This window comes from Panulirus ornatus, chromosome 45 (assembly GCF_036320965.1).
Source record: "Panulirus ornatus isolate Po-2019 chromosome 45, ASM3632096v1, whole genome shotgun sequence".
NCBI classification, from domain to species: Eukaryota; Metazoa; Arthropoda; class Malacostraca; order Decapoda; family Palinuridae; genus Panulirus; species Panulirus ornatus.
The window spans coordinates 7837932-7851965 of record NC_092268.1 but is presented as its reverse complement, the minus strand read 5'-3'; the positions used below and the strand labels follow the sequence as shown (position 1 = coordinate 7851965).

Genomic DNA, 14034 nt, shown 5'->3' with positions numbered 1-14034 from the left:
TATACATCGAAGAGACGATGTCCTAGCTCCGTCTCTTCGATGATGTGATTATTACACGAAAGTGCACTTGGGAACTTTTCGTGTTTCATTTTCCCGTGGACTCATAGGATATATATATATATATAATATATATATATATATATATTATAATATATATATATATATATATATATATATATATTTACGGCTGGCAGCAGGGAAACATACGGTTGGCAGCGGGGTAATGTTTTTCTACGGCTGCCAGCGGGGTTAGGTTCTCTTACGGCTGGGGTGGTAATGGGGTAATGTCTTTAAGAAAGCTGTTATCGTTCCATGAACTTATTTTCTAAGTTTTAAGCCATGTTGGTTTAAGCTGGCTTGGGTTCGACTGGGTTAGGATGGGTTATGCTTTCTTAAGTTAGGGTAAAACCTGGCGTCCAGCTTACGTTACCTGTTTGACTTAAGAACTTTGCTATAATGTAAGATACAATAGTTACTCTTCACATTTTCTACGGCTGGAGGAGGGGCAACGTTTTTATGGCTGACAAATGAGGCAACGTTTGTACGGGTGGCGGTGGGGCAACGTTTTTATAGCTGACAAATGAGGCAACGTTTGTACGGGTGGCGGTGGGGCAACGTTTTTATGGCTGACAAATGAGGCAACGTTTGTACGGGTGGCGGTGGGCAACGTTTTTATGGCTGACAAATGAGGCAACGTTTGTACGGTGGCGGTTGGGGCAACGTTTTTATGGCTGACAAATGAGGCAACGTTTGTACGGGTGGCGGTGGGGCAACGTTTTTATAGCTGACAAATGAGGCAACGTTTGTACGGGTGGCGGTGGGCAACGTTTTTTATAGCTGACAAATGAGGCAACGTTTGTACGGGTGGCGGTGGGGCAACGTTTTTATGGCTGACAAATGAGGCAACGTTTGTACGGGTGGCGGTGGGGCAACGTTTTTATGGCTGACAAATGAGGCAACGTTTGTACGGGTGGCGGTGGGGCAACGTTTTTATGGCTGACAAATGAGGCAACGTTTGTACGGGTGGCGGTGGGGCAACGTTTTTATGGCTGACAAATGAGGCAACGTTTGTACGGGTGGCGGTGGGGCAACGTTTTTAAGGCTGACAAATGAGGGAACGTTTTTATGGTTGGTAGTGGGGCAACGTTTTTAAGGCTGACAAATGAGGGAACGTTTTTATGGTTGGTAGTGGGGCAACGTTTTCACGGCTGACAAATGGGGCAACGTTTTTACGGCTGGCAGAGGGGCAATGTTTTTACGGGTGACAAATGGGCCAACGTTTTTACGTCTAGCGGTGGTGGCTACGTTTTTACCGCTGGTAGTGAGGAAACGTTTTTTTCTCTTACCTTTTTTTTTTCATACAGACGCGCGAGAGAGAAATGAGTGGAATACAGAGCATCACAGCTACCTCATACGCAGGTAGGCACAGGTATGTGTTTACCTTGCCAGAGATTACAATCTGCCAACCAAGACTTTCCCCTCGCTTCATGTATGACCTGAGGGGAAGTCTTGGAGGGGGCGCTCCACGCAGGAGCAGGGAAACGAGGGTACACTGTATACTCGCTTCACAAATGCAGCTTCTGGAGGCGATAGTGTTGCCATGTGTCGAGACGTCCAATAACTCCATTACACATTGATATACAATATATACCGATAGATAGATGGATAGACAGATGAATATTGGACCCATTCTGAGGGGATAGAGCCGAGGATGCGCTCCATGCAGGAGCAAGGTAATGTGAGATCCATGGGCTAGGCAGGCCCTCAAAACTAAGCTGTACTCCTTTCCATCCATTCGCTTAAACACACTCACTATTTCCTTCTCCCTCAAGCAATATGTAGGTTATTTATTTATCTATTTTGCTTTGTCGCTGTCTCCCACTTTAGCGAGGTAGCGCAAGGAAACAGACGAAAGAATGGCCCAACCCACCCACATACACATGTATATACATACACGTCCACACACGCAAATATACATACCTATACATCTCAATGTACACATATATATACACACACAGACATATACATATATACCCATGTACACAATTTATACAGTCTGCCTTTATTTATTCCCATCGCCACCTCGCCACACATGGAAATTCATACGTATGTATGTATGTATTTATATCTGTATGTATGTATACCTGTATCTTTGAATGTCTAAATCTATAGTAGATTTATTGTCTAATCGTCTCATACATATGGCAAAACAACACACGATACAATTCCGTCTGTTGACAATGTGGACGGCTGAGTGACGCATGCGCTCCAGGCCAGGTTCCGGTTGATGTACGATAATTAATTAAATCTTTTCATCACAGAGACGCTAATTAACGGCCTAATGTTTCACCACCCATTCACGCCGCCCTCCAACCACGCAAACGTACCGACCGACCAGGAGGCAAATGGCGGTAAAAGGCTGAATTTCCCGTGGCAATCTAAAAATCTAATTCATCGCGCGAGTTATACCTGGCAACACCACCTCGAGCAGTGTGATGGGCGGAGCGTCCTTGTGACATGGTGACGTCATGACTCACCTTTTGACGTCATCCTTTTCGTCAGCGTCATCGTCCATCACAGATCTGGATAACAGAAGAAGGTAAACATTAACACAGGACCTACTGGAACAAACTGTGTGTGTGTGTGTGGTGTGTGTGTGTGTGTGTGTGTGTTACCCAGCTATGTTACCAAATATGATAAAAATCTCTATATATAATAATCAATAATTTCCAGATCAAAATAAATGGCGCCACACCTAATATATATATATATTATATATATATATAATTCTATATATATTATATATTATTATATATATATATATAATATATATATATATATATATATATATATTTATTATATATTATATTATATATAATATATATATATATAATATATATAATATATATATAATATATATATATATATTAAAAATGCATTAATATACTACACCAAAGACCAATATGGTTTTTTCTTTTAGTAATTTTTTTAATTAAATAGTACGTATAGTAAATAGGTACAAAGATAATTTCGCCAACGACACAACTGAGATGAAACTATCATAAACACTGAACCAGTTCAATAGAATATGTGAACCTTTTATATATATAAATATATAATATATATATATATATATATAAATATATATATATTATATATATTATTATATATATATATTCCTATGAGTCCACGGGGGAAAATGAAACACGAAAAGTTGCCAAGTGCACTTTCGTGTCATAATCACATCATCAGGGGAGACACAAGTGCACTTTCGTGTCATAATCACATCATCAGGGAGACACAAGAGAGAAATATAACAGAATCAGTTGATATACATCGAAGAGACGAAGCAAGACGCCATTTGGTAAACACACACACACACACACACAGACCCGAGCAGTGGTGGTGGGTTTATGTACAAATCATGAGGCCATTGTAACACAGTCGTGACCTGATACCAGGCTAAGCACACGCGCGCCAGCTTAGGTCACGCCCGTTAACCTCCCCTGGTCGGGGAGGAGAGAACCAAGACTCACTCACCCACCTCCCCAGCCCTCACCCCTCATGACCAAGACTCACCCACCCACCTCCCCAGCCCTCACCCCTCATGACCAAGACTCACCCACCCACCTCCCCAGCCCTCATGACCAAGACTCACCCACCCACCTCCCCAGCCCTCACCCCTCATGACCAAGACTCACCCACCTCCCCAGCCCTCACCCCTCATGACCAAGACTCACCCACCCACCTCCCCAGCCCTCATGACCAAGACTCACCCACCCACCTCCCCAGCCCTCACCCTCATGACCAAGACTCACCACCTCCCCAGCCCTCACCCCTCATGACCAAGACTCACCCACCTCCCCAGCCCTCACCCCTCATGACCAAGACTCACCCACCTCCCCAGCCCTCACCCCTCATGACCAAGACTCACCCACCACCTCCCCAGCCCTCACCCCTCATGACCAAGACTCACCCACCCACCTCCCCAGCCCTCACCCATCATGACCAAGACTGACCCACCTCCCCAGCCTCACCCCTCATGACCAAGAAATCACTCACTCACCTCCCCCAGCCTCACCCATCATGACCAAGACTGACCCACCTCCCCAGCCCTCATGACCAAGACTCACTCACTCACCTCCCCAGCCCTCACCCTCATGACCAAGACTCACCCACCTCCCCAGCCCTCACCCCTCATGACCAAGACTCACTCACTCACCTCCCCAGCCCTCACCCATCATGACCAAGACTGACCCACCTCCCCAGCCCTCACCCCTCATGACCAAGACTCACCCACCTCCCCAGCCCTCACCCCTCATGACCAAGACTCACCCACCTCCCCAGCCCTCATGACCAAGACTCACCCACCTCCCCAGCCCTCATGACCAAGACTCACTCACCCACCTCCCCAGCCCTCATGACCAAGACTGACCCACCTCCCCAGCCTAACCCTCATGGGCCAAGACTCCACCCACCCACCTCCCCAGCCCTCACCCCTCATGACCCAAGACTCACCCCCCTCCCCAGCCCTCATGACCAAGACTCAACTCCACCCACCTCCCCAGCCCTCATGACCTAAGACTCACCCACCTCCCAGGCCCTCACCCCTCATGACCAAAAACTCACCCACCCACCTCCCCAGCCCTCACCCCTCATGACCAAGACTGACCCACCTCCCCAGCCCTCACCCATCATGACCAAGACTCACCCACCTCCCCAGCCCTCATGACCAAGACTCACCCACCTCCCCAGCCCTCATGACCAAGACTCACTCACCTCCCCAGCCCTCACCCATCATGACCAAGACTGACCCACCTCCCAGCCCTCACGCATATTGACCAAGACTCACCCACCTCTCACAGACCACCCATCATGACCAAGAATCACTCACCACCTCCCCAGCCCTCACCCATCATGACCAAGACATGACCCACCTCCCCAAGCCCTCACCCATCATGACCAAGACTCACCCACCTCCCCAGCCTCCACACCATCAAGACCAAGACTCACCCACCTCCCCAGCCCTCACCCATCATGACCAAGACTCACCCACCTCCCCAGCCCTCACCCCTCATGACCAAGACTCACCCACCACCTCCCAGCCCTCACCCATCATGACCAAGACTCACCCACCTCCCCAGCCCTCATGACCAAGACTCACCCACCTCCCAGCCCTCATGACCCAAGACTCACTCCCCCTCCCCAGCCCTCACCCATCATGACCAAGACTCACCCACCTCCCAGCCTCACATCATGACCAAAGACTCAACCACCTCCCCACCCCTCACCCATCATGACCAAGACTCACCCACCTCCCAGCCCTCCACCCATCATGACCAAGCGATCACCCACCACCATCCCCAGCCATCAACCATCATGACCAAGACTCACCCACCCACCTCCCCAGCCCTCACCCATCATGACTAAAACTCACCCCATCCCCAGCCCTCATGACCAAGACTCACCCACCTCCCAGCCCTCATGACCAAGACTCACTCACCCTCCCAGCCCTACACCCATCATGACCAAGACTCACCCCACCACCCCAGCCCTCACCCATCATGACCAAGACTCACCCCCTCCCCACCCCTCACCCACCCATGACAAGCTCACCCACCTCCCCACCCCATCACCCCTCATGACCAAGATCCCCCACCCACCTCCCAGCCCCCTCACCCATCATGCCCCAAGATCCCCCACCCCCCCAGCCCTTTATGACCAAGACTCACCCACCCCCCCAAAGCCCTCATGACCAAGACTCACTACCACCTCCCACCCCTCTTGACCAAGATGCCCCACCCCCCCAAGCCCTCACCCCTCATGACCAAGACTCACCACCCCCCCAAGCCCTCCCCCCTCATGCCCAAGATCACCCACCTCCTCTCTCTCTCTCTCTTCTCTCTCTCTCTCCTCTCTCTTCTCTCTCTTCTCTCTCCTCTCTCTCTCTCTCTCTATTCACACTTTGTATTTACACCACACAAACACACACAAACCCCACACACACAAAACACACCACACACACAAAAGCATCATTGGTGCGAAAGGACAAAAAGTGTTTTTTCCCCTACAAAAATATAAAAGATTTTTAAAATGAGAAAAATTTGGATAGGAAGATAAAGGAAATGAAGACATTATGGGGATAGTGAGTCAGGGCGTCTAGCTTCGTTTTCTTCGTTGTGTATCAAGTGACTTTAAAATTTCTCTCTTGTGTCTCCTGAGGATGATGTGATTATGACTCGAAGTACACTTGGCAATTTTATCGTGTTTAAATTTTCCCCCGTGGGACTCATAGGAATATATATATTTTTATATATATATATATATATAATTATATATATTATATATATATATATATTTTTATAATAAATTATATATATTTTTCTTTTTTTTTTTTCCAAACTATTCGCCTTTCCCGCATTTAGCGGGTTTAGGTAAAGAACAGGAGGACTGGGCCTTTGAGGGAATACCCTCACCTGGCCCCCTCTTTCCCTTTTTTTTGGGAAAAATGAAAAAATAACCGAGAGGGAGGATTTCCAGCCGCCCCCCCCCCTTTTAGTCCCCTTCTACGGGACACGCGGGAATAGTGGAAGGATTCTTAATCCCCTATCCCCAGGGATCAAAATATATATATATATATATATAATATATATATATATTATATATATTCTAGTGGGAAAATGGGGAAGTTTGGGGACCTATAAAAACCCATATTGAGGAAAATGAAATCTAAACATATCTATCTATCTATCTATTATATATTTTATATATATATATATTTTATTTTTTTTTTTCTTTTTTTTTTTTTTTTTTTTACTTGTCGCTGTCTCCGCGTTTGCGAGGTTAGCGCAAGGGAAAAAGACGAAAAAAAATGGCCCAACCCCCCCCCCCCATACCATGTACATACACAGTCCACACACGCAAAATAACTTTAAATACCACAGCTTTTTCCCTGGTTTACCAGACGCTTCCCGCCTTGATTCAATCCACTGACAGGCACGTCAACCCTGGGTTTAACCCCATGGCTCCAATTCACTTATTCCTTGCCTCCCTTTTAACCTCTGATGTTCAGGCCCCGATCACACAAAATCTTTTTCCTCCATCTTTCCCCCTCCAATTTGGTCTCCTCTTCTCCTCGTTCCCCCCACCCGACACCATTTTATCCCTTGCAATCTTTCCTCATCATCTCTCCCTGTGCCAAACTTTCAAAACACCCTCTTCTGTTCTCAAAACCCCGCTCTTTTATTTCCCAAAAATCTTTCCCTTTCGTTACTACTCGATCAAACCACCCTCCACCACCTTGTCTCAAACTTTCTTTTTCCCGCACATCCATCCTCCTCGCCACATCTTTTCCTTTTGCCACGCCCCCGAAATAAACATGGGTTGGGCCACTATTCCTTAAAAAAATACATTTTTTCTTTCCGAGATTTAAAGTTCTCGACTTCCCACCCTTTTTCAAGGTCCCCAAAAATTTTTGCCCCCTCCCCCCCTTGATTTTCCGCACTTCCATGGTTCCCTCCTGCCGATCCACTCCAGATATCTAAACACTCACTTCCTCCCGTTTTTCTCCATTCAAATCAACCTCCCAATTGACTTGACCCTCACCCTTCTGTTTCCTATTTAAACCTTGCTTTATTCCCATTTTACTCTTAACTTTCTTCTTTTCCACACTTTTCAAATCAGCACCTGCTTCTGCAGTTCTCACATGAAAACAGCCACCGTGCCGTGTATCATAGGAACAACCGATCATTCCCAAGCTTTTCTCTTCCCCAACAGATCATACTTGCCTCTTTCCAGGGCTCTGCATTTTCCCCCCTTACAACCCAAACATAAACAATTAAACAACATGGAGATCCCCACACCCCTGCGAAACCTACATTCACTGAGAAAACCCAAACACTTTCCTCTCTCCTACACGTACACCCTGCTTCTCCTCGATAAAACTTTTCACTGTTTCTAACATTGCCCCCCAACATATATTTTAATACCTTCACCAAAAGAGCTTTATAACTCTATCTATCCCTTTCTCCGATCAATAAATGCTACATACAAATCCATTTGTTTTTCAAGTAATCTCACATCATTTTTTCAAAGCAACACTGATCCACACATCCTTACCTTTGAAACCCCACTGCCCCCCCCCAATCTGATGCTCTGTACATCCCCTTTCACCCTCTCAATAAATACCCTAACTTTAAATTACCAGGATTACTCAAAAAAACTATACCCTGTAATTTGAGCACTCACTCTTTTCCCCTATCATTTATATATATATATATACACACACACACACACTGAGGAGACCATAAATGAATTAAGGCAGCTAAGCTATGATGAGAGGCTCTGGGCTACAAGAGATTTTCCCACGGGGGGAAAAAAAACGGGAAGGGGGGGGGGGAGTGAGGGGTTTTTTTGAAGGGGGGCTTGTTTTTTTTTTTTTTTCCAAAGAACTTCCAGGTTTGAACAGCAGGTGCGCATGACGTCAAACACCGAACACCTCATCACGTAACGCATTGCTAAAGACCAGCAGGTGGTGGTCGCCAGCTGTCAAGCCTCAGCAGGTGTTCCCCAGCAGCTGATCAACAGGTGTGGAGCCTGACCAGGTGTTCCCAACAGCTGATCAACAGGTGTGGAGCCTGACCAGGTGTTCACAGCAGCAGATCAACAGGTGTGGAGCCTGACCAGGTGTTCCCAACAGCTGATCAACAGGTGTGGAGCCTGACCAGGTGTTCACAGCAGCTGATCAAAGGTGTGGAGCCTGCCAGGTGTTCCAACAGCTGTCAAACAGGGTTGTGGAGCCTGACAGGTTTTCACAGCAGCTGATCACGGGGTGTGGAGCCTGCCAGGTTTTCCCCAAAAAAAACTGATAAAAAGGGTTTGGGGGAGCCTGACCCAGGTGTTCACAGCAGTGAAAAACAGGTGGAACCCTGACCAGGTGTTCACAGAGCTGAATCAACAGGTGGGGAAGCCTGATGGGTTTATTCCAGCAGTGATCAACAGCTGGTGGAGCCTGACCAGGTGTTCACAGCAGCTGGTGGAGCCTGACCAGGTGTCTCCAACAGGTGGTGGAGCCTGACCAGGTGTCTCCAACAGGTGGTGGAGCCTGACCAGGTGTTCACAGCAGCTGGTGGAGCCTGACCAGGTGTTCACAACAGGTGGTGGAGACTGACCAGGTGTCTCCAACAGGTGGTGGAGCCTGACCAGGTGTTCACAACAGCTGGTGGCCAGCAGGTGTGCCCCACCATCAACAGGTGACAAACACCAGCTGCAGCTGTGCAAGACGACACAATACGCTAAGCTTACGTAAGAAATTAGAATGTAAATGCATATCTATATAACATATTTATATTATTTTTTTAAAGAAAAATTTTTTAATGTAAAAAGTTTTATCTATATAAAAAATTTCTTTTAAATTTTTATAAAATTATAATGTTTGCTTATTTTTATAACATTTTTTATTATTTTTTTTCATTTAAAATTTTAAAGTAAATGACTTTTATAATATTCTTATCATTTCTTTATCATTATTGTAACGTAATTTTTAATCTTAATTTCTCTATCATTTCTTTATCATAAATTATAACGTAATGCACATCTATAATATTCTCTATCATTTCTTTATCATAAATTATAACGTAAATGCACATCTATAATATTCTCTATTATTTCTTATTATTTAAAATTTAAGACTACGTAATGGGCTGAAAAAATTTAAGGTGAGGCCCGAGGATTTTATATTAAGTATTTTTCTTTTACGACTTGGAATATGACAGACAGAAACTATGGCCATAAATACATTCCAAACTTAATTATTTAATTGCACTAATTACTGAAGATTCTCCTGATCACACAACGATTGTTTGAGGACTTAATTAATGGTTGTTAACGGGTCAAATGACGCTAAGACTAGTTGGTAATTTGGTCTTTAAGGTCACCAACTAACTACCCTGGTCGTTCCAGCACCCCAGTGGAATTTTTGGGCTTTTTAAAGGGCACCAACTTACTACCCGGGGTAAACCCAATGGTGATTTTGGGCTTTTAAAGGCATTACTAACTACCCCGGGGCGTTTTTCGGCACCCCGATCTAAAATTTTGAACCATCAGTTAAATCATTAACAACATCTGCTTGAGGTATTCGGGTTAACTTAGGTCAAAACACCACACACACACACAGGAACACACACACACAATACAAAAAAAAAACCCCACACCACAACCACACTAACACACACATACACACCCCCCCACACACATACACTTACCCCACACACACCAGACAACAACATTACAAACACACCCACAACACAATACACACACACAAAATCCCAAAACACACACCCCAAAAACACATACCACACAACAATACAAACACACCAACAACACACACACAAAAACAACAAAAACACACACACACATACAAACACACACACACACCAACACACTACACCACAAAACACCACAAACATTACACATCACACTCACAACAGACACACACACCTACCAAACACACACACTCAGCACCAACATAACACACCACAAACATACATACAAACACCACAACACCACACACACATACACACACCATACATACAAACACACACACACACACACACATACAAACACACACACACACAACACACACACACACACATACACATACACACACAAAGACACACACACATACACACACACACACAGACACACACACATACAAACACACACACACACACACACACACACACACACACACATACATAAAAACACACACACGATCTCAGTGTTGTATACACTGTCTCACATGTTCATCAATATATACAAGTTCAAAGTAATCATTTTCACTCATTTTCCATACATACTCGCCATTTCCCGCGTTAGCGAGGTAGCATTAAGAAGAACAGAGGACTGAGCCTTAGAAGGTATATCCTCACTTGGACACCTTCTCTGTTCCTTTATTTTTGGAGAATTAAAAACAAGAGGGGAAGGATTTCCAGCCCCCCCCTCAGCTCCCTCCCCCTTTTAGTCGCCTTCTACGACATGCAGGGAATACGTGGCCAGTACTCTCTCTCTCCCCTCACCCCAGGGATAAATTATCATCATTATCATTTATCTATTTACTTATTTATTTATTCATTTATTAAGCAAGAAGGGTTAGGTTTACCCGTGTCGTCCCCTAAGACATGACATTGTTAACCTGACCTCTGGGTAGAGCATGGAACAATGGCTTGAAACACAGAGCCCCCCCAACCTCACCCCAGGCCAACACTGTGGGTCGACGTGACTGGCAGCGGGCGCGCGCGTGAACCCTCCTTCCCTGCCAGGCGCATGACGTGGTCAAACCTTCTTCCCCCCCCCCCCCCCCACTAGCCCACACTACCCTCTTCGCTACCTCCAAAAATTATATCCCCCCACCCCCCTTGACACGACCCTCTTCGCTCCCCACACCCCCCCTACTCCTTAATAGCAGCGCCCAGATAGCCAGCCACGTCCAACGGGCGCACAGCATCGGGTTCAAAAGAAGGCGTTGGTGGGACCTGCTGGGCCACGTCAATAGGGGGAAACAGAGAGAGAAAGTGTCACACGTACATGTCTCGGGATGGAGGTGTTCAAAACTTGTGTGGTGTGTGTGTGTGTGTGTGTGTGTGTGTCTAGTGGCACTAGCCTTCATAATATATATCCACAATATCTTAAACTGCCTTATTTTTTTGAGAAGTGGATCAGATATTAAACTAACGTCTTCTTCACTCCACTCGCAATAGCCTTAGTGTCAAAGTCAAACGTTACCTTTTTTTTTTGACACGATCGAAGCCAAAAAAGGCAAGTAACGGTGATAAATGTAAGTAACGGTGATAAATGATAAGTAAAGGTTATAAATAGTGTACCACCAACACCACGTTTTCTGTCGCCTGTTCAACCTCGTTCGACAGCGACGTCTTAAACGACCACTCACACCATCTGCTCGTGTTCTTGTTTACGCCTGGGAGCTGTTTACAACTGCGGGGAGGGGGGGGGGCTGTTAACACTGAGGTCTTGTTTACATTCAAGGTCCTGTTTACACCTTGGTCTGTTTTAAACAAAGAGCTGTTTACTCAATCCGGGACTTGTTTACCCTCCAGCATTTACATTTAGGGGCTGTTTAAAGTTTGGTCCTGTTTACACAGGAGCTTTTCTTTTATTTTTTTTGTTTACACCGTGAGGCGCATTCCTACTAACGACATGTTTACAGTCTGGCGCAGTGTTCATACGTGCGCCTGCGCGGCACACCAGAGGTTTCGTAACGCCAGATAACAACATGCCAGACTCAAATGAGAGATAACCACAGGAGTGATGTAACGCTTGTAACGACAACCCCCAGCCACCTGTGACACAAATAACGGTAGCTTACGACACTTGTAACGCCTGTGACGATCGCTTCCGACACTTGTAACGCCGGTAACGATCACTTCCGACACTTGTAACGCCGGTAACGATCACTTTCGACACTTGTAACGCCGGTAACGATCACTTCCGACACTTGTAACGCCGGTAACGATCACTTCCGACACTTGTAACGCGGCAACGATCACTTTCGACACTTGTCACGCCTCGACGATCGCTTCCGACACTTGTAACGCCGGTAACGATCACTTTCGACCTTGTAACGCCAGGTAACGATCACTTTCGGCACTTGTACGCTGTGACGATCGCTTCGCACTTGTAACGCGGTAATCGTCACTTCCGACATTGTAACGCCGGTTAACGATCACTTTCGACACTTGTAACGCCGGTCAACGATCACTTCCGACACTTTCGAACAGCTTAGGTAACGATCACTCCGACATTGTAACGCCGGAAACGTCACTTTCGACACTTGTAAACGCCGGAACGATCACTTTCGATCACTTGTAACGCCGGTAACGATCACTTCCGACTCTTGTAACGCCGGTAACGATCCTCGACTATTGTAAGCCGTGGATCCACCTCCACACTTGTACGCCGGTGAGATCACTTCGGGCTTCTTGTAACGCCGGTGACGATCACCTCCGACACTTGTAACCCAGGTAACGATCATTCCGTCTCGAACCCGGTATCGATTCACCTCGATTGTAAACTCAGGTACGATCGAAATCATACCATTATCTCTCTCTCTCTCTCTCCTCTCTCTATATATATATTATAATATTTTTTTTTTTTTTTTTTTTTTTTTTTATACTTTGTCGCTGTCTCCGCGTTTTGCGAGGTGCGCAAGGGAAACAGACGAAAGAAATGGCCCAAACACCCCCCCATACACATGTACATACACACGTCCACACACGCAAAATATAATACCTACACAGCTTTCCATGGTTTACCCCAGACGCTTCACATGCCTTGATTCAATCCACTGACAGCACGTCAACCCCGGTATACCACATCGCTCCAATTCACTCTATTCCTTGCCCTCCTTTCACCCTCCTGCATGTTCAGGCCCCGATCACACAAAATCTTTTTCACTCCATCTTTCCACCTCCAATTTGGTCTCCCTCTTCTCCTCGTTCCCTCCACCTCCGACACATATATCCTCTTGGTCAATCTTTCCTCACTCATTCTCTCCATGTGCCCAAACCATTTCAAAACACCCTCTTCTGCTCTCTCAACCACCGCTCTTTTTATTTCCACACATCTCTCTTACCCTTACGTTACTTACTCGATCAAACCACCTCACACACACATTGTCCCAAACATTCATTTCCAGCACATCCATCCTCCTGCGCACATCTCTATCCATAGCCCACGCCTCGCAACCATACAACATTGTTGGAACCACTATTTCCCTCAAACATACCCATTTTGCTTTCCGAGATAATGTTCTCGACTTCCACACATTTTTCAAGGCTCCCAAAATTTGCCCCCTCCCCCACCCTATGATCCACTTCCGCTTTCCATGGTTCCATCCGCTGACAGATCACTCCCAGATATCTAAAACACTTCACTTCCTCCAGTTTTTTCCATTCAAACTCACCTCCCAATTGACTTGACCCTCACCCCTACTGTACCTAATAACCTTGCTCTTATTCA

General features: G+C 46.0%; 1 protein-coding gene across 2 annotated transcripts in view; it reads right to left on the bottom strand.

Moving 5' to 3' along the window:
• The window catches only part of LOC139762905 (uncharacterized), a 138072-nt gene that overhangs the window by 79598 nt on the left and 44440 nt on the right, over positions 1 to 14034 (bottom strand). For both annotated transcript variants that reach the window (XM_071688147.1, XM_071688146.1), the window contains one exon: positions 2538 to 2582. In XM_071688147.1, the coding sequence (XP_071544248.1) occupies positions 2538 to 2582 (45 nt within the window). The remainder of the gene's footprint in view (positions 1 to 2537; positions 2583 to 14034) is intronic.